The sequence below is a fragment of the Apteryx mantelli genome, chromosome 3 (assembly GCF_036417845.1).
Source record: "Apteryx mantelli isolate bAptMan1 chromosome 3, bAptMan1.hap1, whole genome shotgun sequence".
Lineage (NCBI taxonomy): Eukaryota > Metazoa > Chordata > Aves > Apterygiformes > Apterygidae > Apteryx > Apteryx mantelli.
In genome coordinates, this window is record NC_089980.1 from 125,767,261 (window position 1) to 125,790,946 (window position 23,686).

Below are 23,686 nucleotides of genomic sequence, written 5' to 3' on the forward strand. Positions count from 1 at the left end.
GCCAGAGCAGAAAGATGTAGAATGTTTTTTGTTTTCTTCCTCTCACTATTCTAAAAAAAATAGAAACTCATTATAACAATTAAAACATGTTTTTGTAAGAGTAGCCGCAACTTCCAGAAGAGGCAGCAGATAAATAGATTCTCACAGAATTATGTCTTCAGAAGTTCTGTGATGGGCATAAAGGACATCCAGAGAAGAGGGAAGATGCAGTACAAAGTAAACAGTGATTTTACCTTTGAAAAAGGTAAAATGGGAGCAGGTCCATTGTGGACATGCTTAAATTAGTCTGATTCAAAGTGTTACGTTTCTTTCTTTGTCCTGTAAAAGCCTTTTAAGATTTTCGTTAATAGTTAATAAAAAAACTTCAAATTATTAGAAAACACTTGACACAACATTCTTTAAAAAGGAAAAAAAAACAAAAACAAAAAAACACTCTTCCCAAACCTGCCACCATCTTCTCCTTTTCCTATGGCCACAAGAGCCTCCAAGTCTGTGCCTTTCAAGCCATATTGAAGCAACTCCTTAGCAGCATCCGCATTTTCTGGAACCCTTTCCAAGCACTCATGAAGAACCCACGCTCGCTTCTTAATTTTACTCTGTCCAAGAACAAGAAAAATATATGCACAAAACTGTATGCTTCAAAGCAAAGCAATGGAGCCAGTGATGTTAAGTTTTCTAGCATATCTCTTCCACTTAAAAACAGTCAAATTAATCTGATGATTGGCAACATGAACCAACAAAAGAGGTAAGGAAAATACCCCACAAATGTTGAAGTCCGCAGCTCAGTTTATTAGTACATGAAATTCATTTTATTTGGTTAATGCAAGAGAGCTAAGTCTATTTACAGAGCTCTGCTAATGACTATGTTGACTAGCAAAGAGAAGCCCAGTTCCACCAGGAGAAAGAAAAACTACATCCTAAAGGTAATAAATGCTCATAGAAGATAGCACAACAATTTAAAAGAGAAGTAAACTATTGTGCAAAGAGCAGACTTCCCTCAGAGTCTAGGCAGAAAAGGGCACAGAAATGCCAATGATTTAACAGAACTTTCACAATCAGAACAGAATCTATTACTTCCTTCTTATTCCCTAATTAGTATCACTCCTCTCTGTGATGTTTTGGGGCTAAAGATAAAATTATTATAGACCCACTGTATTCCACAGTAGCACTCATTTTCAACGTCAACTTCCCTACATGTCTATGTTATTCTGTGGCAGAAAGAACACACCAAGGTCACAAAATATTACCGGCCTTATCTGTTGATCTTCAGTTCAGATTACATAACACATGGAGAATGGTTACTTGTAAAATCTTCTTTTGACATTCAATTAATATTCAACTTAAAAACCAACCAACCAACCAACCAACCCCCCCCACATCAGTTGCTATTTCGCTTGATCTCTTGGAAGACTTTACACCACAGCATGACTAGGCTATGTGTCTGATGATGCTTGTGTGCACTGATGCTAGGTAACTTTCTTCCAAGCCAGAAAAACAAACAAACAAACAAAAAGAAAAAACAACAACAAAAATACCACCATAGTATTCTACTGGAAAATTCCAATTACAGGTAATAGTTTAATACAAATTTTGGTCTTCAAACTTTCCCATAAAGTTATGGATACCAACTTCACCTTGCTATATAATTTTCTAGAAAAATTAAAAGTTATTTAAATGCATTATATTTCCAATTATTATTATTCATTTGCTATGCAACAGTCAACTGCTGCTGGTGGGAGAGATTACACTAGAAAAAGAATGCTGCTATTATCCAAAATTAGAACATAAAACAAAGGAAAGATTTTCATTAACTTCTATGGTCTCTGGATCAGGCCTTCAGTTAATTTAACAGGATCACTCTTCCATGGTACACAAAGTAGAATACAAAGGACAGCTCTCCAAATTGCCACCAATTCATGTTGCGTGAATTAGAACACAATTCAGAATTCAATTTCTGTGAACATAAAGCAGCTGTTTTGATAAGAAAACCTAAAAGTCAAAAACTGCACACACCAAGTAATCCTGAATTGAAGCAATGTTAACAGCTGATTTCCTCCACTGTCTTTGATACACGAGATCAGAATCAAGGCCATATGCTTGAGCCAAAGATAGAGCTTCCCCATATTCTTCATTGTCAATCTAGAAAACAAACACACGAAAATGGAAATAGTTTGATTTCTGCATGAAATAACAATTATAAACTAAGAAACTAATTTCATTCAAAATATTTGCCAGACCTTTCATTGTTGTTAAATACTCACATAAGTCCACTTCCAGTTCTAGCTTACCTAGTCATGAACAGTGTTTCCTCAATGACCTGCAAACCATCTCATTTGAAATAGTATAATGCTGTTTTTAAACCAATGATGCCTCAGATTAGGACAACACACTGTCACTATGAGACCCTTAGAAATAGGGACCCAAAACCTTCTGTTAATACAGTAAGAATAATTTAAAAACAGCAGCTCTTTCTAAATAAAGCTCATTATCAGAGACATGACTTTAACCCTATACTCACCTTTCTCTGGTAAAGTTCCTCTGGAGTTGTAGATCTCAAACTCACAAGGCGGAAATTCTTTGTAATAGTACGTGGACGTTTTCGTGGAGGAGCAAATCGTTCCATTTCTGTCACAAAGTACAGGCCTTGTTTTAGGTAGCTAAAGTACCTGGCCTTAGCAGAAGTTTCATCATCTGAGTCAGAGTCGTCATCTCCCTCATCTTCATCACCAGGCCTGCTCTCCAAGCGTAATCTCTTCGGAACCAGTTTTATCTCACACTACACAGAAAACAGTAGAATATGAGGGTGTCACATAGTACATCTCTCCTTGTTTGAGACACTAACCTTCCAGCACTTCAATCTTCATAATCAACAACCTTCCTTCCTTTCTCCTTTAAAACCTTTATTTTTCAGCTTGCTTAACCCTGACTGGATCTACATCCTCCTAGACTGAAGGCTTCATTCCATATCTACTGAAGCAAGGGGAAAGGCTTCTTATAGTAACCCACTATTAGACTACATGTCCTACACCACCCCGGACAGGACAGAACAATGCAGACATTTAATCTTAGTATACTGTTATAGAGGTTATTGCAGTGTATGACAGTGATTTCAACTCTTAGCTAACTGAAGCAAATTAATGTGTTCAATATACATGTAATCTCAGACTATTCTTCCTTAGGCTGTAATAAACTAATCATTGGCTAAATACAATTTCCAGAATAAAGCTTCCCCCCACCACCCCCCCAAAAAATAAAAAATAAAAAAGCAAGCTTAGGTATGTATTTAGATTGAGATAGTCTGATAAATATTTTAAACTTTTAAGACCTATTTCAGAGCAAGTCTAAGGAAAGAGTCCTTTTCTCAGTTTCAAACAAAATTCCTGGTTAATATCACTGTTGAAAAGAGTCCAGGAAGGCATAGAACAAAAGTCCACACATACACACAAGGAAAAAAATAAAAATAAAAAAAGATCTTATATGGCTTGGTCTTAGTTTAAATTTGTTTCTTTTTTCTCTTAAATATATTCCCTCTGCAAGAAGAATCTGTTTCAAAACAGGAGAGGGATGCCTGTAGTACTCTTCAAATGCACTAACCTACAAAGCAACCAAAACTGACTCTTTTGTCTACACAAACTGTTTCTTGCAGCAAGATTCCTCTCATCCAAACTTGGCCTTCTAGAGGTCACATATCTGATCTCTGCTAGTTATTTAGCAATTAAGTTTTTGTAAAAATATTTAAATTGCAGCAAGTCCAGAATTCCCCTGAAGTATCTTCTGAGAGATACAGGAACAGAATCACTTTTCCTATTTAAAAAACTCTTAGCATCATATATACAAATATTACATTTCTACAGCATTCCAGAAAGGTATTTGCTTATGTGCATTCCTCACCTCCAGGCTTAGAAATCCTCCATCGTGAGTCGAAGTGACCTGAGGAGAAGTCTCAAACCATTCACATGACTTTCCCAGCAGGTTTCTTAATGTCTTGACTGATGATACAGTCAATGCACCAGAGCAGCGAGCCAGGATCACAGAATTTTCTGCCCACCAGTTTACATCTATCAATGGGTAATAGGATTCTTTATCTAAAAAACAAAACCAGCAAAAAACACTATTTACTACTATTTGGAAAAAGATTTTACAGTAAACTGATTTACTTCTGCAAAACCATGACAAAACTTCAGATATTTGATAAAGATCTGTTTCAATACTTTCCAGGCCAGCCTTGAGCAGATCTCCTCAGCAAAGGACACATTACTGATGTAAATCAGAAGAGGGTGCACTGCTTTTGAGGACAAGTGACAATTACAGACAAGGCTCCTGAAAGAGCCTACAAGAAGAGGTTGTTAAGAAAATTAAAGCACCCCCTAAAAAAACAATAAAATAATCACGACAATTGAAGGTGGGAACTGTGTCGTTTCTAAGATTATTTTGATTATGTTGACTGGATATTGTGGCAAAATGTTTGCCACAAAAGAAATTCACTGCACCTGTTCAATACACTTATTTTGTGTATTGAACACCCACTTCTGCTGAAAACCACCTTTCCCCAAACAGCACTGGGAAACAGACTGGTTTATCACTTTTCTGCCACTTCAGTGGTTAGTCAGCAGGACACCCATGAAGGTCAGATATGCTAACCCAAAGACAGAATCAAGAAAAATAGTACAAAGAAACAGAGATCTTTTAATAATATAGGCACATACAAGCACTAGGAAACGGATCATGGAATAGTTATTGATCTCTGCACACTTGAAAGAGATGTGCAGTAACAAGATGATAAATGGTTGTACACAACAGCCTAAATTTTCAGAGCAGAGTAGAAAGCTTGACAAGGCAAATAGGGGTGGAGGGAACAAAGCCCTTTTGTTTCAGAATTTGTAAGTAATCTCTTTAAATTATGTTAACTTTCAAGATTTATTAGACATTCATGGACAGAAAGGATAAATTTAAGTTTAGGTTTAAGACTGAATTCCAAAAATGTTATCTGTTACATTACAATGTAATTGCTTCCGATACAAGATGAGATTCTTGCTGAATGTTCAGCATACTATGGAGTCACAATTTCATGATTAATAATAAATGAATGAAATCCTGTATTAGTTGAAATATCCCTCTATTTATGGTTATGGTTTCAGAAGTATTCCTAAGAGAGGATCTTAAACATCCTGTATTCCGACACACGTTTAGCTATGTCATGCTACAAATTCAAACCATACATACAATTTCAGCAACTGTCCTAATTAAGATTTAGGTAGCCATTTCAGATCTTTGGGTATTTGTGTAAGTACTTTTAACTACACAGTGTTTTAAAATAATGATCCAGCTGTATCACATACCTTTTATTTTCTTTCTTTTCTCAACAGAGAGCCCCCAGTCTGGGTTGATCTCATCATAACCTGGCTAAAATAAATAAATAAATAAAATAATTCAATAAATTTGATACATTTTTTCCATTGCTGACCCACTACTTTTTCAGAGAGAATACTCCCACATAAATTCAAGTCCTTCCTGAACATAAAATATACACCTGCTGTAGTGAAATTGTACTTTTCCCTGAACAGCTACATTAAAAAAAGTGGGAGAGGGGGCAGGGAAGGGGCAAAACAGACTACTGGTTTCCTAAAATACAACATCAGAAGTCACAAATATCATAAGACCTGGTCTAGTCAGCATTAAACAGTAATCATACCATAAATATTTCTGAAATATAGAATATCCAGCATTCAGAAGGTTGTCAGGTGTTATTTTTTCACATTTCTATGTAGGCCTTTAAGCATGCAAAAGAAGAATCTCCAATATAGTCCTCCTGGTTATTCTGTGTAATGCTTCTATGCACTAGTTGAATACTGGGTTGTATTACACTTTAGTTATTATCATAATTATACAGCCCCTTTCAATTCTAGTGCAGCAAGAAAACCAGCACTACTTAACAATCTCTGCATCTATCACTTCCTCTCCTTTGGGCACTGGAACAAATTTTCTTTTTTCTTGGACAGACATATGTAGATGTACTGTAGAATACTGACACTTTACTGTGCACTGTAACATTTAGAACTAATTAAAAGTTGCTGCTTTTTTTTTTTAGTGCTTGGTAACATTAGAATACATGGGCACTACACAAATACAAATGACATTGATCCTGTCCATAACTAAACTGCAATGCAATGGAAGTACAGGCAGATTATACAGCTCAGACAAGTGAAGCAGCCTGGGTCATGCAAAAGGTGGTTTTCAGGCTTTATTTTTTAGTAGAGAGTGACCTACTAATTAAAAGCAAACATGAGGCCACTTGAAGTTTAACAAATATGTTTGTATGAAAATTAGGCAGAAATCATACACATTACTAGAATATCTGTTATATTTGGACATCAGTTTTACAGACAAAATCATTCTGGAAACAGTCGAGTACTGCAATACGCCCTTACGTCACCTTCTCTAGATGATAAATAAAATGCTGAAAAAAGGTTCAGAATGCATATTCATTATCTTTAAAAAAAAAAACACCAAAACAATTCACTGTAAACATCCTTCAGAGAGATCTGTATTCTTATGAAAGTCTTAAAGGTGGAGCAGGTGAGGGGAGTATTATACATCACTTTTGCCAACATTTTTGTGTGTGTGTGCATGTTTGGTTGGTTGGTTGTGGTTTTTTTGGAAATACTTTCTTATACAAACTTGGACTCACATTTCACAGTCAATATGACCTAACCAGCTCTGACTGCTTAACTGTAAGAACCAAGACCTAAGTCAAAACTGTATTTCCTCATCAGAAATCTTGCTATTACACTTAGATCAAGAAAATAACAGCACACCAATGTGCTTCAGGATGGTAATATGCCATATCTTTATAGATTTTTATTGACTTAAACCAATAGTCAAAAATTGCAGAAAAACAGGCCAAATAAGCTTTCTTGAAAGAGTTCTTTTAACTTCATTGTTGTCATAATGTCCAAATGAAGACATCTGCCTTCATCTCATTCTTTTCCTCACTATAAAAATCTGTGTCTATATATAATTTCAATAAATGTTTTGTTGCGGACCTTATAGTACTTATTGTGCAACGCATGGACTACAAAGAAATTCAACATACTGTGGGAAAAGCTAGTTGCATTTCATATAAATGCATAACATGAAGCACGTAAGACATTCTACAATAAATGGAGAAAATATTTTTATATTGGAATTCCCAAAGGAATCAACACATTGTGCAAAGATATACCATGCAAAAGGAAACCACTGAGGACCACCAGAAACTGCAACTATTTCACACTAACACACAAATTTATTAATCAGCATGTGCACCAAAATCAAGTGTTTACTACTAAGCAGCAAAAGTTTCATTCTACACTATTTTTTTAATCAGAAATATGTATGTACACATAAGAAACATTTAGGTACAATATCCAAGATAAATTTTGTGTTGAAAATATTGAAGGTAATTTATCTTTATCTATGTCTAGTGACCATACATCCTCTTTGACTGGCTAGCCTGTTTGGATTTGACATCACAGTTCATGCCTTGTAATTTTAGAACACAATACACATTACCTGGATAAGTGAAAAGCTTTTCTGTATTTATTATTCAATAATTAATGGGTGTCAAATTCAGACAAATATCTGAAATATCTGAAATATCTTCATCAAATAAAAGTGTTATCTTTATTCAGAGTGCATTATTTAGGCCTTTAATTAGAATTTCCTTTGAAAAACTAATTGCCCAGTGGTTCAGTTTACTCCAAATATGCAAAAACCTGGAGTGTCTGGACAATTCCTAACTTAAGTTCCCTGACTTAGTTTTGCAAATAACTCCTGTAGAAAGTATGTGACCTACTGACATCAATCTGATCAACAAACAATTTTGGAGTATTATCCTGCAGCAGAGAAGGAATGTTTTGCAGTAGGAAAAGATTAACACATTAAACTTGAAGCAGAATTTGATTTCAACCATTCAAACCAAGTTAAACATGTTGGCATCCACTTATATTTTAAACTAGCACTTCAACCTACCTGTACCAGTGTTATTCACTTTTCATCAGAATGCCCCATTAAAAATAATGAAAAAGAACCACTTGTGTTAGAATTCTTTTTTCAAGTTTGAGGCATATAATTAAAAGATAGAAAGAATATTGCAAAAGTAAACACAGGTCTCTTGAAAAGTAAGTAGTTGACTGGAAAGATGGAGAATGTAGCTAAAACACAGCTACCTGAGCTTCTCTCACTTCCTAGGAAAACCAAACTCCAAAGGATTAAAACATATACTGCAAAGATCAAAATATCTGCTTCCCTCTTACCTGGTCAATCTGGTCCCATTCTCCTTGTTGCCTGAGAGATGGAATAGACCAGACTGTCAGTTTTCCCGAGAAATGAATAGCTGCCAGAAGAGCTCCATCAGGAGAAAGATGCATCTTAAAAACTCCATCCTGCCAAGCGTTATGTCAGCAAAGGAAGAAAGAAAAAAGTTCACACACACACACACACACACACACACAAAAAGTTCACATTGTTTTTACTCTTCCATGCCCCAACTGACATTTTTTACTGCAACTTCTAGCATGTATTTTTTTAAACTTTATAGCATATTAAATTTTCAAAATGAAGACTGTACAAACAAATGTTTTTCCTAAAATAGAAAAAACAATCTGAAAGTACTCTACCTTAATACCAGCAAAACTTTAAGAATGCTAATTTCTGTATCATGTTAACATACAACAAACTAAACTTGAAAGTATGGCAGTCCAAGGAGTATGCTGCTCCCATGCCCACCCAAGGAGGACAGCTATCCACATCACAGCATAGAACACTGCTCTTCCTCCCTGGAAACACACTTTTGGATGTGCATTATTACAATTCAAACAGAGAAAAGGATACATAGATGAAGAATTCTTGTGAGCAGCACATTATGCATTAGAGGACACTGAATTTAAGAATCTCTTTGGTAACAGAATAGACTAAGCAGCAATGCAGCAAATATCAGATTAAGGCCACATAGAAGAAATAGTTCAACAACAATAAGTAAGCTTTAATCAAAGCCCTGCATTGCTTCTCCTGGATCAATTCTTCCTTCAACTCTGGATATCTTAGAGGCAAAAATATACTTTCCTCCCCCTCTCAAACACGGGATTCCATGAACTCAAACACAATTACAATTGTGTGTGTGCATGTGTTTGTGTATACATATAAAAAAATAAAAGTTTCCATGAGATAAGACTCACTAAATATATACTCAAATTTTAAAGCCAAAGTTAGTGCCACTAGCAAAGCATAACAATTTCTTAACACACAGAAGTTGTATAAGAATCTAAATCCTATTTTCAGAAAGATCTTCAGGTTCTCAAGGAGTCTAATTTTCACTGAAATGCAGTACAATGTAGATTACCAAAATAAAATCAATATTAAGTGGAGGAGAGTCTAAAACCCCATTTTATTAGTACAGTTCCCTTTCGAAAGTTTCTAGATAAAGATTCATTCTACAGTAACATTAGACACAAAATTTAGGATTCAAAAGTTTCCAAGTCTTCAACTAATCAATTTTTAAGCCAGTCCTTCCCCTCTTGGGAAATACTTCAGCATAACTAAACTACAGAAAAGTTACTCCATAACCACAAAAAAGAACTCCATATGATAGTAAATTTTAATACAGCTTATAGAGCTTGTAACCAGCAAATATCCATTGAAGATGACAACATTCTCTTTGTTTTGTTTTTTTTAAATTATTTAAGTTGCTTTAAGTTATACCTATACTATAGAAACAATGATGATCAAGTAATCTGCTCACTGTTCTCATGCAGCAGTGGTTTGCAACTGAGAGCACTGCTTAAATCCAAGTTGAAAATGTGGGGTTTTTTGTTAAATCAAAAGGGAAAGAAATGTAAATAAGAATTTTAAAACAAGTTATGTAATTTACTAATGTAAATAATTCTTTATGTTCTCCGAATATGTTCTCAGGCACCTAGAGTACACTATTACATTCTTCAATTTGCATTGTTTGCCAAGGAACAGTGCATGGCTACTAATTGCAATTCTCTTTACAAGTCAAGTTGCATGTGCACAGGACTAAGAAAAGAGTTTTAAAGTCTTAGAAATGTATACCTAAATTATATATCCCATTCAGATAAGCCACCAATGGTATACATCACAGATCATAACAAGGGTTAAGCATTAACTCAGCAGTCAGTAACAAGTCCCACTGCTATTAAATTTGCATATTTGGTGGCCACTAACACATTCAAATTCACATCCCAAGCATTGTTATCTATAGAAATTAAACAGTCCTTTGGCAAAATAGGCAATGCTGCCTTGGTAAACAGCTTGTTACCTTAGAGGAACCGCAGAACAAGATATTGAAAGCCCCAGTAGGTTGGCACTTCCCATTTTAAAACTGTCATTTAAATTAGTAAGACTAAGAATCAAATCCCAAGTACAGCTGCTTCTAATAAAAAAAGTCCTCTAGTGGCTAAGCCAGTCATACCATCAATACTATTGTCAGTTTCTCACAAAGAATATAAAATATTCCTTACATATTTAAATCTCTGAAATGGGATTAGGACGTTCAAGGATGAATAACAGTTTTTTCTTTTCTTTGTAAATTTAGTGCAAGCGTAGTGAAGTTGAAGTTTAGTAGAGTCATATCGAGACTAACCTTCCACTAAGAAATTTGCTTCAGCTTTCTCTCTTCTGTATTTTCAATGAAAGAAAGAAAATATCCCCCTATTCCACCCTTGAGAGAGATTCAGAAAGACTTCTTTTCCCCTTCCAATCAAGCATCCAATTTCTTCTGCTAACCAGTCACCTAAACACCCCAAGAATCTACTAAGGTCATTTCCAAAATCTATATAATCTCAAAACTTCAAAAGGTTGGACACCGCTAGTAGACAGGGGATAAGAGAAGAAGATGAAGGTACTGTCTGGCTAGATCTAAGGCATACAGAAGGAAGCCAAGAGTACTCTAGGCAAAGCATCAGAGATATAGAGAATGCCTCCTGTCAGTACCTCAATGTATAGAGATTTAACACTCACTTACAGGAGAAGAGAATATAAAGACATACATGCCAAGGGTTCATTAAAAACAAGTTGTTTCTGATCAGCAGTTTTATTAGTTCCAGATGCACCCTGGTAGTAGAAGCTTGACTCAAATACTTGGAGCTATTCAGGAAAATTTTTCCACTGTACCTCATAACAGACTGTACAAATTAGAAATCTCTGTTTTCCCTACTTGAGTGACAGATGATGAATTTAAAACCACTCATTTTTATTCCCCCAAAATATGAAAACATCTGGCTATGTGGAGAGCTGTTTTGGGGGCTTTTTTGTATGCTTTCTGGTGGAGGTGGGGGACTACAGAGGGTTGGGTTTGGGGAGCTTTTACCCCCCAAGTGATAACTTTGGGTATAAACTTGAGAAACACTGTCATAATTGAACATGTGATCTTTTGGAACACATGAAATACCTAACAGGCTATGGTTATTACCAATTTATTAACTCAGCAGTAGATGGCTTTTTACAGCTACCTTTTTGAATAACAATTCACATTTAAGATTGAATTCTACATCCGTAGACCTGTTCCTGTCAGTATGTTCACACCAACATTCCTAAGAGCTTCAGCAGATAGACGAATTGGATTTAGAAATAAATAAATAAAACTAAAGTCACTATAAAGAAGAATCTACCAACAAAAAAAGACACATAAACGGCAAGCTATCTCATTTAAAGCTAAAGAAAGCCCATTATTTTATAAACTTTATAGAAGTACTAATTCTTAAGATGCATAAATTAACTCCTTTCAAATCAGACTCTCAGGAAGACATTAATAGACAATTATGTTACTGAGGACATTTCTGAGGATGACCTAGACCTTATTACCTGTTCTGTTCCCCGCCTGCTGTAAAATTTTAAATTCATAATCCTTAATAATCCTTTTCTCTGTACCTGTAAGAACAGAAAAATATCATACAATGAAAGACAATCTTATACATTGATTTATGCACCAAAAACTAAGACAAATCCAAAGCATTAAACAACTGAGAAGTAATATATTGCATTGCAGGATTCTTTATAATAGGCAACTTGACAGAATTTTAAAGTAATACAAGGGAAGTAGTAAGAGGCATCAGCTTGTTTACATTTTCCCATTTTGATGAGTAGTTATTGTTCCACAGAAAAGCACTACACATTTGCAATAAAATGAACACCTCACTTTTATACTTGGTGATATCTATGTGATAGTAAATACTGGAATTTGTTACAATATACTGTAAACCGATTTCAGTATAGCCACATGGTAGCTGTTACCAAATCAAACATTTATTTCCACTAGAAGCTGAATAAGCCAAGAGTCAAACTTAAAAGGCAACACATTTGAAATAAATATTTCAGTTTATGCAGGAATAAAAAGACAAAACTAACTAGACTTTCTCCAGCAAACTCAGGTGACACATATCCCAGTTCACAACTGAGGAGTTTGTGTATTTCTGCACTACAAACTTTTTTTCTTTTGAAAATCCACAAACGACAAATCAAGAACTTAAAAGTTCAAATCACTATAGAAAAAGTAAAAATGAACAGATAGTAAGGGAGAATAGATACCTTATTAGAAGTTCACATCATAACTTAAAAAATTTGAAAAGAATTTAATGCAGTGTTTTGCAAAGAGATCCATGCTGTTTCCAATTAGATAATTCTGACAGTGACAATATTCATCCAACAAAATGAGGACATATACTTACTGTTCTAATGTCATCTTCATAACTAATGACCAGTTTATAATGGGGAGAACCTGACAAAACTCTCCAAGCAGATAACCCACAACCAGCTGCTTTAGATACTCCATCTTCATCTGTTTCACAGCCTCCTACAAGCAAAAGTCTGCAAGACAAACAAAAGGCAGATTGTTTCATATACTACAAGACAACAGATGCTTTTTTTTTCTTAAATCAGAGCTATAGCAGCTTTGTTTTAACTGACCAAAAAGTTCAAGTATTTTAAGACACCCAACAGCCCCAGTAAGCTTTGAACTTCGCTGTGTTCATTCACAGTCAAAAGACGTAAGTGTTGATCAAGTAATATTTGTGGCATTTATCTCCATCAGTTCTCATCTCTGACTTTCCAAATAAGGCACAGTTCCCAATGATTCCCAACATTAAAACAAGATAGGGTTACAAATTTGAGATTCTCCCCCACCCTCAAAGAATGATGACAAATCATTTAAGCTTATGAAGAGCTTTGGCCATTCTGTTAAAGCATTAGGATTTTATTCATTGGCAACTGAACACAAAGTCTAAAAAACAAAAACAACAACAACAACAAAAAACACAGTAAAAGAAACTATTTCTCTATTATAAAAAAGAGTCAAACAGGTAAAGACAATTTTGTTTTTTAAAGCCACACTAACATTATTGCATGCACACTCTAATTGGCAATATTTTTCATTATTCACGCTAGACAATACTCTAAAAACTCTGAGACACAACCTTGCTAATAGTGCCAATTCCCACTGAAATGTATCAAAACATTTTTCCTTGAAATCTCCTGATACTATTAACAAGGAGTTTTATATTTAATTGATGATTATTTTGACAAAGACTTTGAGAACAGAGGCCTAAATTTGTTTGGAAGTGTCATTTAACTGAACAACCCATCAAAAAGTAAAGTCTCGGCAGAAAAGGCACAGATAGAAAGAGGCAAAAGTTCAGCCAGGAGAACACTGCTCAGTCTTCAAAGTTTGCATTACTCTTGAAATATTCTACCACCTAGTGGCTGAAGCTCATATACCTCTCATGTGTGGTTTGAGCATATTTCAAAACATACATTTCCTACAAGAGCCAAACACAGGAAAATCGATAGAATTTTTCCTTAGTGCATCTGAAGGAGAAAACCCCCTACTTATATAATGAACACTAACTTTACCACAGGAAATTATGTTGATCTGCACACTTGGTACTCTCAGAAGAATGTTCACTGTAACTTAACATTATTGTACAACAACATCTTAACCAATTTCAGCTACCCAGATAACAGAACAGTATCTGACACAGCAGTGAAGGAGCCTTCTGTACTTTTTAATGACTGACTAGTCTCCCAATCTAAATAAATCTCCTCATGCCATAACCCCCAAACAGCACTGATATTGATTTAATGGCCACATACAACATGAAATTAATATTTCTAATGGACTAAGACTAGTGCTTGCTGTGTGTTGTTGTTTGTGCTTTTTTTAAATGTGTTAACCAAAGTCCAAATATAACAGCATTTTTTTTAGTAAAACATTAAAGTCCTATGACTCTCTTTTTCCTGCAAGAAGCCAGAATTGATTAGAAGGTCTAGAAATAGTTTTGTGATAGCAGTAATTATTCAGCGCTCAGTTTAAAACACGCAAGTCTGGGGGGGACTGTTTTTTGTTATAGGTTTTGTTGTTGTTTTGTTTTTAAATAGCAGCTACTTTTTGAGGTAAACAAAAAACAAGAACTACCTCTTTATAAACACTTGGAGTGGTCCTTTGCACAGGTCTGGAAGCATATGTATTTAAGTTGCTAAAAAAAGTCCATTAACAAAGACATTCTAAACTTTTGTGGGGTTTCTTTATCTTCAAACTGGGGACTTTCCCTTTTCCCTAAAGTATCGTTACTGAAGGTATGACTGACTGAACTTTCTTATTTGCAGTTTTATTTTCTTCTTTAGCCAATCATTCTCTGGTGGAAAGGGAAGAATACAATTACCAAAGCTGCTACATAGTCTACAAGAATTAAATCTCCAAATTTTAGTTCTATTCAATCTGATATAATATTGGTAAAAGCAGACATTATAAAGCAAGCTCAGGCCTTTTAAAGAAAGGAACTAACTTAAAGATTACATGAACATAAGACTTATGATTTAAAAACATCTATTTTCAATTCTTATAGCATCAGATCAGAACTCTGTCACTGGCTGCAGCAACCACGAGATGGTGGCGTTCAGGATCCTGCAAAGGGCGAGCAGGGCAAAAAGCAGGATCACAAGCCTGGACTTCAGGAAAGCAGATTTTGGCCTGTTTGGGGACCTACTTTAAAGAATCCCATGGGATACGGCCCTGGAAGGAAGAGGGACCTAAGAGAGCTGGCTGATATTCAAGGATCACCTCCTCCAAGCTCAAGAATGGTCCATCCTAATGAGCAGGAAATCAAGCAAAGGCAGCAGGAGGCCTGCACAGATGAACGAGTAGCTCCTGACAAAACTCAAATATAAGCAGGAAGCATACAGGAGGTAGAAGTAGGAACAGGTGACCCAGGAGGAACACAGAGACACGCTCTGAGCATGCAGGGATGGGGTTAGGAGAGCTAAAGCCCACCTTGAGCTGAAACTGGCAAGGGGACAGGAATGGCAACAAGAAAGGCTTCCAGAAGTATATATGCAGCAAGAGGAAGGCTAGGGAAAACATGGGCTCACTGCTATATGGGGCAGGGGCCCAAGTGACAAAGGACACCAAAAAGGTAGAGGTACTGAATGCTTTCCTCCTCTCAGTTTTTAATGGTGAGGGTGGCCCTCAGAAATCCCAAGCTCCTGAGACTAGAGGGGGAGACTGGAGCAATGAAGACGTACATGAAGATGTTTATGGTCTGTTAAAATTTTCAGAGTTTGTTTTTTCATGGTGTAACAAGTTCTGTTTTGCTATCTCTAGATAATTCATTTTCACTATTTTCTTAAATAAAAAAAAAAAGTAGCAACAGGAGACTGTCTCCATCATAACTAATAGGAAAATGCATAATTTTGCAAAGTTCTTATATTAAAAACAGTGGGTAAAGCATACTCTTGCTGTGCTAATCATTTCTCCCTTAAGAATGTCCCATTTAACTGTAGAATAGTCATATGTAAAGCTTCTCTGACTGCGCATTCATGACATGCTTTTTTTTTTTTTTTTCTTGCAGCGAGAAAAGAATAAACCACACAGTTAAGGAACAACCTAATTTCTATCGGACTCAGCAAAATCTACCATGAACATCTGTGGATGAAGACTCCTTCAAATTCTGATAAACATCATGAATAGCGTGTGGAAGCAAACATACTTTTTGAGTAATTAACTTCACATGCTCTTTACAGCAACAGCAGATAAAAAAAAAAGCAGCCGCATAATGCACCTATAGTTTTCCAGCAGATATTTAGCAAAAGCAATTGGGTGGTGAAGATCAGCTAGTGAAGATGACTACAGTTAGCATAGCATTGTATTAGACAATTATATTACATTAGACAATCAGCGACAAAACTCCAGAGCGGATACCAAAGCAACAGGAAACTGTACTCCAGCACTGTGTGGAACACAGATGAAATTTCTGTTTAACAAGCAGTAAATAACCGTAACAGAAGGCTCCCAAATGAACACTGCAACCCTAGTGTTAAAATACAAAAGAATTTCTAGATTATATATATTCTATTTCTGAATAACAAACACAGGGTTGCACTAAGCCTTTTATGTGAAAAATTTTACATTTTAAGTGACCCTAAATTCGCTCTATGTTATTTGAATACTTTCCAATCAACACCAATTGTCTCTCTTTCACACCGGCTGTTTGTTCTGGCCAATTGACTGCACAATTCTCAGGTAATTATTTGGACAGGGAGTCAGGGGCACTTACTGAGACGCCATTTTAAACTAAAATACCGGTAAGAGTGTTTGGTTGTACAAGCCATACTAAGCAAGAGTTCCATCTCCACTCCCAGAGAGTGCCGCTAATTTTGGGACCCACAAAGAGTAAATGAGTTGGTAAAAATAAATAAATAAATAAATAAGCATAATAATCATAGAAAGGCAACTATTTACTACTGGAAAGTTTAAGCAATCTCCTACTCAAGTAACTAGCAAAGTCAGAAGCAACAAGTCTTCCTACCACTAAGTATTCAAATCAAAGAAGATGATGTAGCAAGTTTAATTTTATTCAACTCTGACATCAGCTAGATACTAGAAACTATTTGAACAGTTTGTTTCTGTTTCAAGAAAAAAGTGACTTAAACTGAGGAAGGCTTGGAGGGACGAACATCAGTCCTTCAGGGACAAGGGAAATATCAGTAATACACAAAGTACAATCAGTGAGCAGCAGCTACAATAACTCTGCAAGATATTAAAATATCAATTTTTCTGCAGGCACTTGGGAAGAGGAATTTGCAGATTTAATGCCATACAGTTAACAGTCCAATTTGTTTGTGTACATATTCTTACATTTCCCTTCTGCCTCCTTCCTGTGCCTTTGATCATTCTAGCACTGAAGCTTAATACACTGCCACTGATCAAAAAAACATAAGAACTGCCCCCCAACTCCTACAAAACAGAGCTTTCAGATATGCTGCACAATTGTTCTGAGGAAGGTCTGTTAAAAAATAAAGTTAAAAAAAAAAAAGGAAATAACAGATTTTCAAATAACCTGCAGCACATATCTCTACAAAAGAAAAACTTCTAGCAGGAACCTAGCACATCACATGAAACCCCACGTAGCAGCTCTGATAAGTATTTTGTCTAAAACCTATCTACCCTATTGTGCATGATGCAGTTTATTCTCTATTAGCTAAAATGGGCATACACTCATTTGCATGCTCACATCTGACCAGAATTTGTAGCACACAGTTTGGTATCACAGCTTAATACTCTGAAAGATGTTGGCTAGATCAATGCTACACAGATCATTACACATAAAGTGATGAATTTTCTAACTTTTTCAACACAGGAACCAAGTTTCACATGAGTCTTCTTCACAGTCTGACCAAGTATTAGCAGATTAGTGGTGCCACAACAAAACGCATTAAAAAAAAAAAAAGTTAAAATCAGCATAATGACTGCAAACAGTTACTCATGACAGCACCGCTATCAACTCCTAGTAATCAAAAATTAACCTGTAGCCTTGTCCATCCATAGGAATTTCAACTTCTTCCACAAGCTCCAACTTCCAATGAAACACATCATTGAATTAAAAATTTCAACAGCAGTGACAAAAATTCAATTACAGTTGACCATACAGTGCCAGAGATGACTAAGAGACAAATAGCAACATAAAGAGCAAGAGAAGAATTGTCAATAGTAGCAACAGCAGCAGCTCTAAAATTGCCTGAACTAGCTCTCAAATTCTCTCAAGATAAATCTTTTCACAGAAATTTTGGAAAAACTGTCACATATAGTGCAACGTATTCATAATTTAGAAGCATCTTTTAGGATACATGAAACTCAATAACAGCTGGAATTAAGATGTCATATCAATTTAGATACATGCAAAGCTCAACCTCAAGTCAAAAAAGCCACCTCTCAGGATAGCAAAAGAATTCATCATCGCAGCATGTACTTAAATTTTAAAAAGCTTTTCACAGAGAGCAAAATTCAACAGCAAAGGCAGGAACTATTAAGATGAATAGCATAACTGGTGTCAAAAGAAAATGAAAGGTATTCCTGAGAGCCTCAGCAAAGATCTGGTCTTGTTTACCAATTATTTTTTTCAGGACTAGACAGAAGATGACTCCAAAATAACAACAGTTGACAGGCAGCCTGGGAATAGCAAGAAGAGATTTTTTTTTCTGTTTACTTTTTTTTTTTTGGTGGGGGGGGTAAGTAAATAAAACAAAGTTAGTCTCAGTCTGAGGAAGAATATACCATACCACATATACAGGAGAGATATGGGCATACTGTAGCAAGTCAAGCAAAGGGCTATAAAGTTGCCGAAGGGATTGGAGCATCTGTCATACAAGGAGATGCTGAGAGAGCTGAGATTGTTTAGCCTGGAGAAGACAAGGCTCAGAGGAGATCTTAATGTTTATCAATATCTGATTCGGGGAGGGGAAAGAAGGTTAAGACGACAGAGCCAGACTCCTGTCAGTGGTGGCCAGGGACAGGACATGATGCAATGAGCACAGTTTAAACAGACAACTGTTTTTTTGTTGTTTACTGCAGATGACTGAACATTGGAACAGGTTGTCCAGAGAGACTGTGGAGTCTCCATCCTTTAAGATACTCAAAATTGAGGCGTGGGGGGGGGGGGGGGGGAAGGGTACAGTGAAAGATCTCCAAAAGGCCCCTTCCAACCTTAATGATTCTGTGATTCTGTAACTTGGGCCAGTTAATCAAAAAGCTCGGCTGCCCTTTTGCAGGGCATATTCACCCATTTTCAGAAATTTTCATGAATTTGTGCTGAAGATAACAAATATATACTGGTCTCACAGGGAGCAAGTTCAATGTAGGCTTTCAAAGAGAACTTAAGACTTTCATGCAATTCTTCTGTCATCAATTTTGCTGCAATGACAAGCAAATTCAAACTGAACCCAAACTCCTTATCTACCATAGCTATTACATTTTAGGCTCTAATACTGGACATCTGTAAAAACTGCAGATAAACCTGAAGTAAGACATTAACCTCCAGTGTAAGATACCCCAAATTAGCAAGCTATCAAACTTTGCGCTAGAGTCTGCAGAGAGCTAGACTGCCATCAACTCACCCTGAAGCAGAAACTTACATTTTGTCAACTAAAGTGTACCCTAAATTCCATTAAATATGAAGGATGGATCACATGGTAACACTAACATACAGATATCTTTTCAGCAGCAGTGAAACTCAAGATTATACTTTTCCCCAAATTATTTTAAAAGTATAAGTTCTTGAGTGCTATTTTACTGCAGTTCAATAAGAAATAAGCAATTACATAGCTACATAGAGAGCGGTAAGTCAGTGCTTACAAGCAGTAGAGATAGACCAGTTATTACTTCACCATCTAAAAGTAAAATACAAGAAAGCACAAAGTGACCAAGTTGCATATAAGATAAGTGATTAAAGATTTCATTTTCAATAGTGTGATCTGTTCACATATAATTTTCTTTACTGCACAACTTAAGAAAATTGCCTCCCTCCAAGTCCTCTTTTTTTTTTTTTTTTTTTTTTTGATAGAAAGCCTGTTCAACTTCTGTATTTGACATCAGAGAGCTCTAAAATGATGAGCAGAGTCTCTGGTTGAAGTTTTCTAACGCAGAGTAAATTCAAAATCCAGAAGAAAAAAGATTTGCCTACATGAGGGGCAATGTATCATTTCTTTCTGCTTTCCATCGCAATCCTTCTGGTATAAATTTTTCAGTTCTACTAAGCAATTCTACTGAATGCACATAACAGAAGATACTATGATCATCACATCCAATCCTATTTGAATATTCGTAATTCCATGGAATCAGCCATAATATTTGTTTTTAACCAGGAAAGAGTTCCTGAATGTGTGTTCCACAAACTTCGTGCAAACTTATTATTTCGGCAGCAGCTACAATCACGTGTTTTCATGCAAGAAAAAGGCAGTTCTCTCCATAGAAAATGAGAAATATACACAAAATAAAAAGTCTGTCAACCATAAACTTCCATAAAGTTAACTTTAATTACTAATATTTTGATTAAAATATTCTAAGCACAAAAACAACATTGTCTCCTGCTCTTTTACTTTACACTAGTATCAAATTTAAACACACAAGACTAAGATGATATAAGAATAGCAGGAGAACCAAAATTATTACTTCTCAGGAGGGAAGAGAAGAACGAGAAAATGCAAAATTTCTCGTTTCTTTCTTCTTATAAACTGCTGTGGCAAGATTTTGTCATTTGTATACACAAAGCAATGTCCTGACTACTCGGTTGGCAACTGTGCCAAACGACTTTCTATTTGTTCTCCTGTTTGTGGGTTCAGAACTGTCAAACTGTTATAGCAGATGATGTCGTTTGCCTAGAAACTCCTCCTCCAAAAAATGAAACACATCCATGTGTTATCAGAATAATTTAATAATTTGACCATACTTTGAACATTAACCAGTGTTCTTTGCAACTGTCTGAACAAGTCTCTTTCCCAACATTAGGAGCAGAAAAGATAGCTTTGGAGGCAAGTATCAAGAGACATTAACCCTAGCCTGATCAAAGGAAAGAATGAATAGGTTCTGTTACCTGTTGAGGTAGCTCTGCCAGAACTTCATAACCCTGACCTATTATCCTGAAACTCTAGATTTAGATAATGAATATGAATCGTGTGGAATTGTTAAACAGGAACAAGATAGAAAAAAAGAAATCATATTCAAAATTGATCTCTCAAGTAACAAGCTAGAAAAACATTAGTTCTCACTAATAACCATTTTTTCTTAAGATAGGACAGCTCACTTAACGTTCAAATACGAGAACAAGTTTCTAACAATAAGTTTCCTCTAGTACTCTGCAGCCAAGTCTAATTTCAGTTAAAAACATGCAGCGATTATAATAATATATTCTGTTGACAAATTCAATCTTTGTAGTTCTAATAGAAGGAAAATATCTAGAAAGAAGTTCAGTTCTTACAGTTGAAAATAAATAGAAAATAAGTTGCTGAATTTGTCTACCCCTCCCCAGTACTGAAACACATGTATTGAAAACATATAGCAAGCAGATACATATATTTTTTAATAGAAATACTTGGCAAACCAGCAAATATTCCAACTAAATCCAGTTTAAGAGCAGGCAGCCAATTAGTCCACCTTTCATGTCTGGTATCTGTGCCACACACACACACCAAAAAACATATGCCCCAGCCTTTCCCCCCTTCAAATTGACAAATGTCTTTTGAAACCAATTCTGACATTCTAAAAATCCTGTTTTTGCACGGTACTCACACAGCAAAGGATACATCCTGATTTTTTATTTTTAGAGCTGAGGGCTGTATTTGATAATAATTACTATTAGTTTGAGGCCCAAAAACCTTTTATTAAGAAAAATCTCTGAAAGTCCATGCAATATATCTCTTAATAGTTTTTACTGCCTTTAGAAAAGTAATATACAAGGCTTAATTGTAGTGCAAAGACTCTTGTAGACTTTTTAATATTAATTTAATGAAGACATTATGCACTAACCATGAAAGACAGATGTCTATAGATAGTTCTCCTAGAGTTCATAAACACACTAGATGCCATTTGTTATGTCTGTGACTGTCCCAACTTTGTCATTCAAACAACTGTATTTTATTCAGTATCTTTACACATTATTAGTCCATTAGTAAAGCAACATCGCCAACTAGGACCTCTTTCAAAAGTAAGTGATATATGACTTGTTACTTCTGAGTCACTAAATATCAGTAATAGATGGTTTTTTCCTCCTCTTCTTTAACACATGCAACACACTTTAATGTCTATTTTGCCACTATTATTCATTATTTCCATATTATTGGCAGGTAGCAAACAGAACACTTACCTGTGACCAGGATGATAAACAACAGCAGTTACTCCATGGCCATAATGGCTGCTAAAGCTGAAACTATGACTTTCTTGGAAGCTTTGATTTGTTCCAACACTATGTATGGGGAAAAAGATAAGTATATTATTTCAGATTTATATTTTTAAATAGTGGAAAGTTCTTTTAAAATTTGTGGTACCTTCTCAGAACAAGTCAAAACTTATGCTTACCTTACAAGATAACTTCTCAGTTCTCCACGATAATTAATGACAAGCAGTTCAGCTGACCATTGTGCACTTGCTTTGTATTCTAAGAAGATTAATCCAGCGATAGCATAACTAAGATCTCCTGGAAAACCTGTTGTCTTTACCCAAAAGACAGACATTGAAAGTAAGGCAGAGGAGAGGAGGAGAAGAGTGCTTCAGTTACTGAAAGAACTACAAGTCAAATTTACTCTATTCTATAAAAAGTGTATTAAAAAAAGCTAACAGAAGAAGTTGTTCATAGATTTTATTACAAAGAGAACACACATCCTTTGATCTTGATTTTAAAGAAGTTTTATTAATACAAGGTATGCTAAGAACACACTAAGGAAACATACTTTGAAAATCCCCCAAATTAGCTTAATGCAATCTTTGAATATGTAAAATATGAAGTATATTCTGTTGGGCAAGTCAACAGCAATTGTATTTTCCTCATACAAAAGAAGTCTTCTCAAATTGCTCAAGCAGCAATATTTTCTTGATTTACAACAGAATCTGCATACAAACTGCATAATAATAGGTCAACACTTCCATGAAGGAATACTGGGAAAGTTGAGGTGTCACTGCAATCATTTGCACACATTCTAAGTAGATGATACTGTAATTTCAGTATTTGATGTACCAGCAGATCTACCACAATTTTGAGGAAAAACAGAGGTGAAGATTCTGACTAGGTACAACACCAAGCTGATATGCTTTGCGCATGCGATGCATGATCTGAGTTTAATTAACTATAATATACCCATCACATGATAAACACTTCATAATATATTTCTGTTTAGTATTCATATTGTAAGGCTTTGTACCAAAGTATGCCATGATAAAAAAATAAAAAAAAAAGACAGAGTGATTACCATTTCTTACTACAAGGAGTTTTATTGCATTTAAATTTAATCAGAGAGAGTACTTACTGGTGAAATGACCAAAAGCTCACTACCCATTAGGTCAAACACTCTCACTGTTCCAGTGCTTTCAGCATAAGCGAGCAATGTACAGTCATGGCTCCACGCCACACGCCTCCACTGTGGGTTAGGATCTTTTGGTACTATAAAAAAGGAAAAAAAGTTCTTAAAAAGAGAGATAGTTTCCTGCTAACACTGTAACATGTACTTAACTGGTATTCACCTATCAATGGCCACAGTTTGAATCATGACAAAATGAATGGCATTGCACCACATAATGATCTCCAATCATCCACTGACTCTCCAACTATTAGATGTCTTTACATTGTTAGTATATTCCTTTGCACACACTTTT

At 35.5% G+C, this 23,686-nt stretch overlaps 1 protein-coding gene across 1 annotated transcript in view; it reads right to left on the reverse strand.

Moving 5' to 3' along the window:
* Positions 1 to 23,686, reverse strand: part of NBAS (NBAS subunit of NRZ tethering complex) — a 193,926-nt gene that overhangs the window by 160,339 nt on the left and 9,901 nt on the right. The window contains 11 exon segments of the mRNA XM_067294611.1: positions 445 to 596; positions 2,014 to 2,139; positions 2,519 to 2,776; positions 3,892 to 4,085; positions 5,340 to 5,403; positions 8,295 to 8,423; positions 11,863 to 11,928; positions 12,726 to 12,864; positions 22,185 to 22,283; positions 22,397 to 22,530; positions 23,341 to 23,474. Of these exon segments, the coding sequence (XP_067150712.1) occupies positions 445 to 596; positions 2,014 to 2,139; positions 2,519 to 2,776; positions 3,892 to 4,085; positions 5,340 to 5,403; positions 8,295 to 8,423; positions 11,863 to 11,928; positions 12,726 to 12,864; positions 22,185 to 22,283; positions 22,397 to 22,530; positions 23,341 to 23,474 (1,495 nt within the window).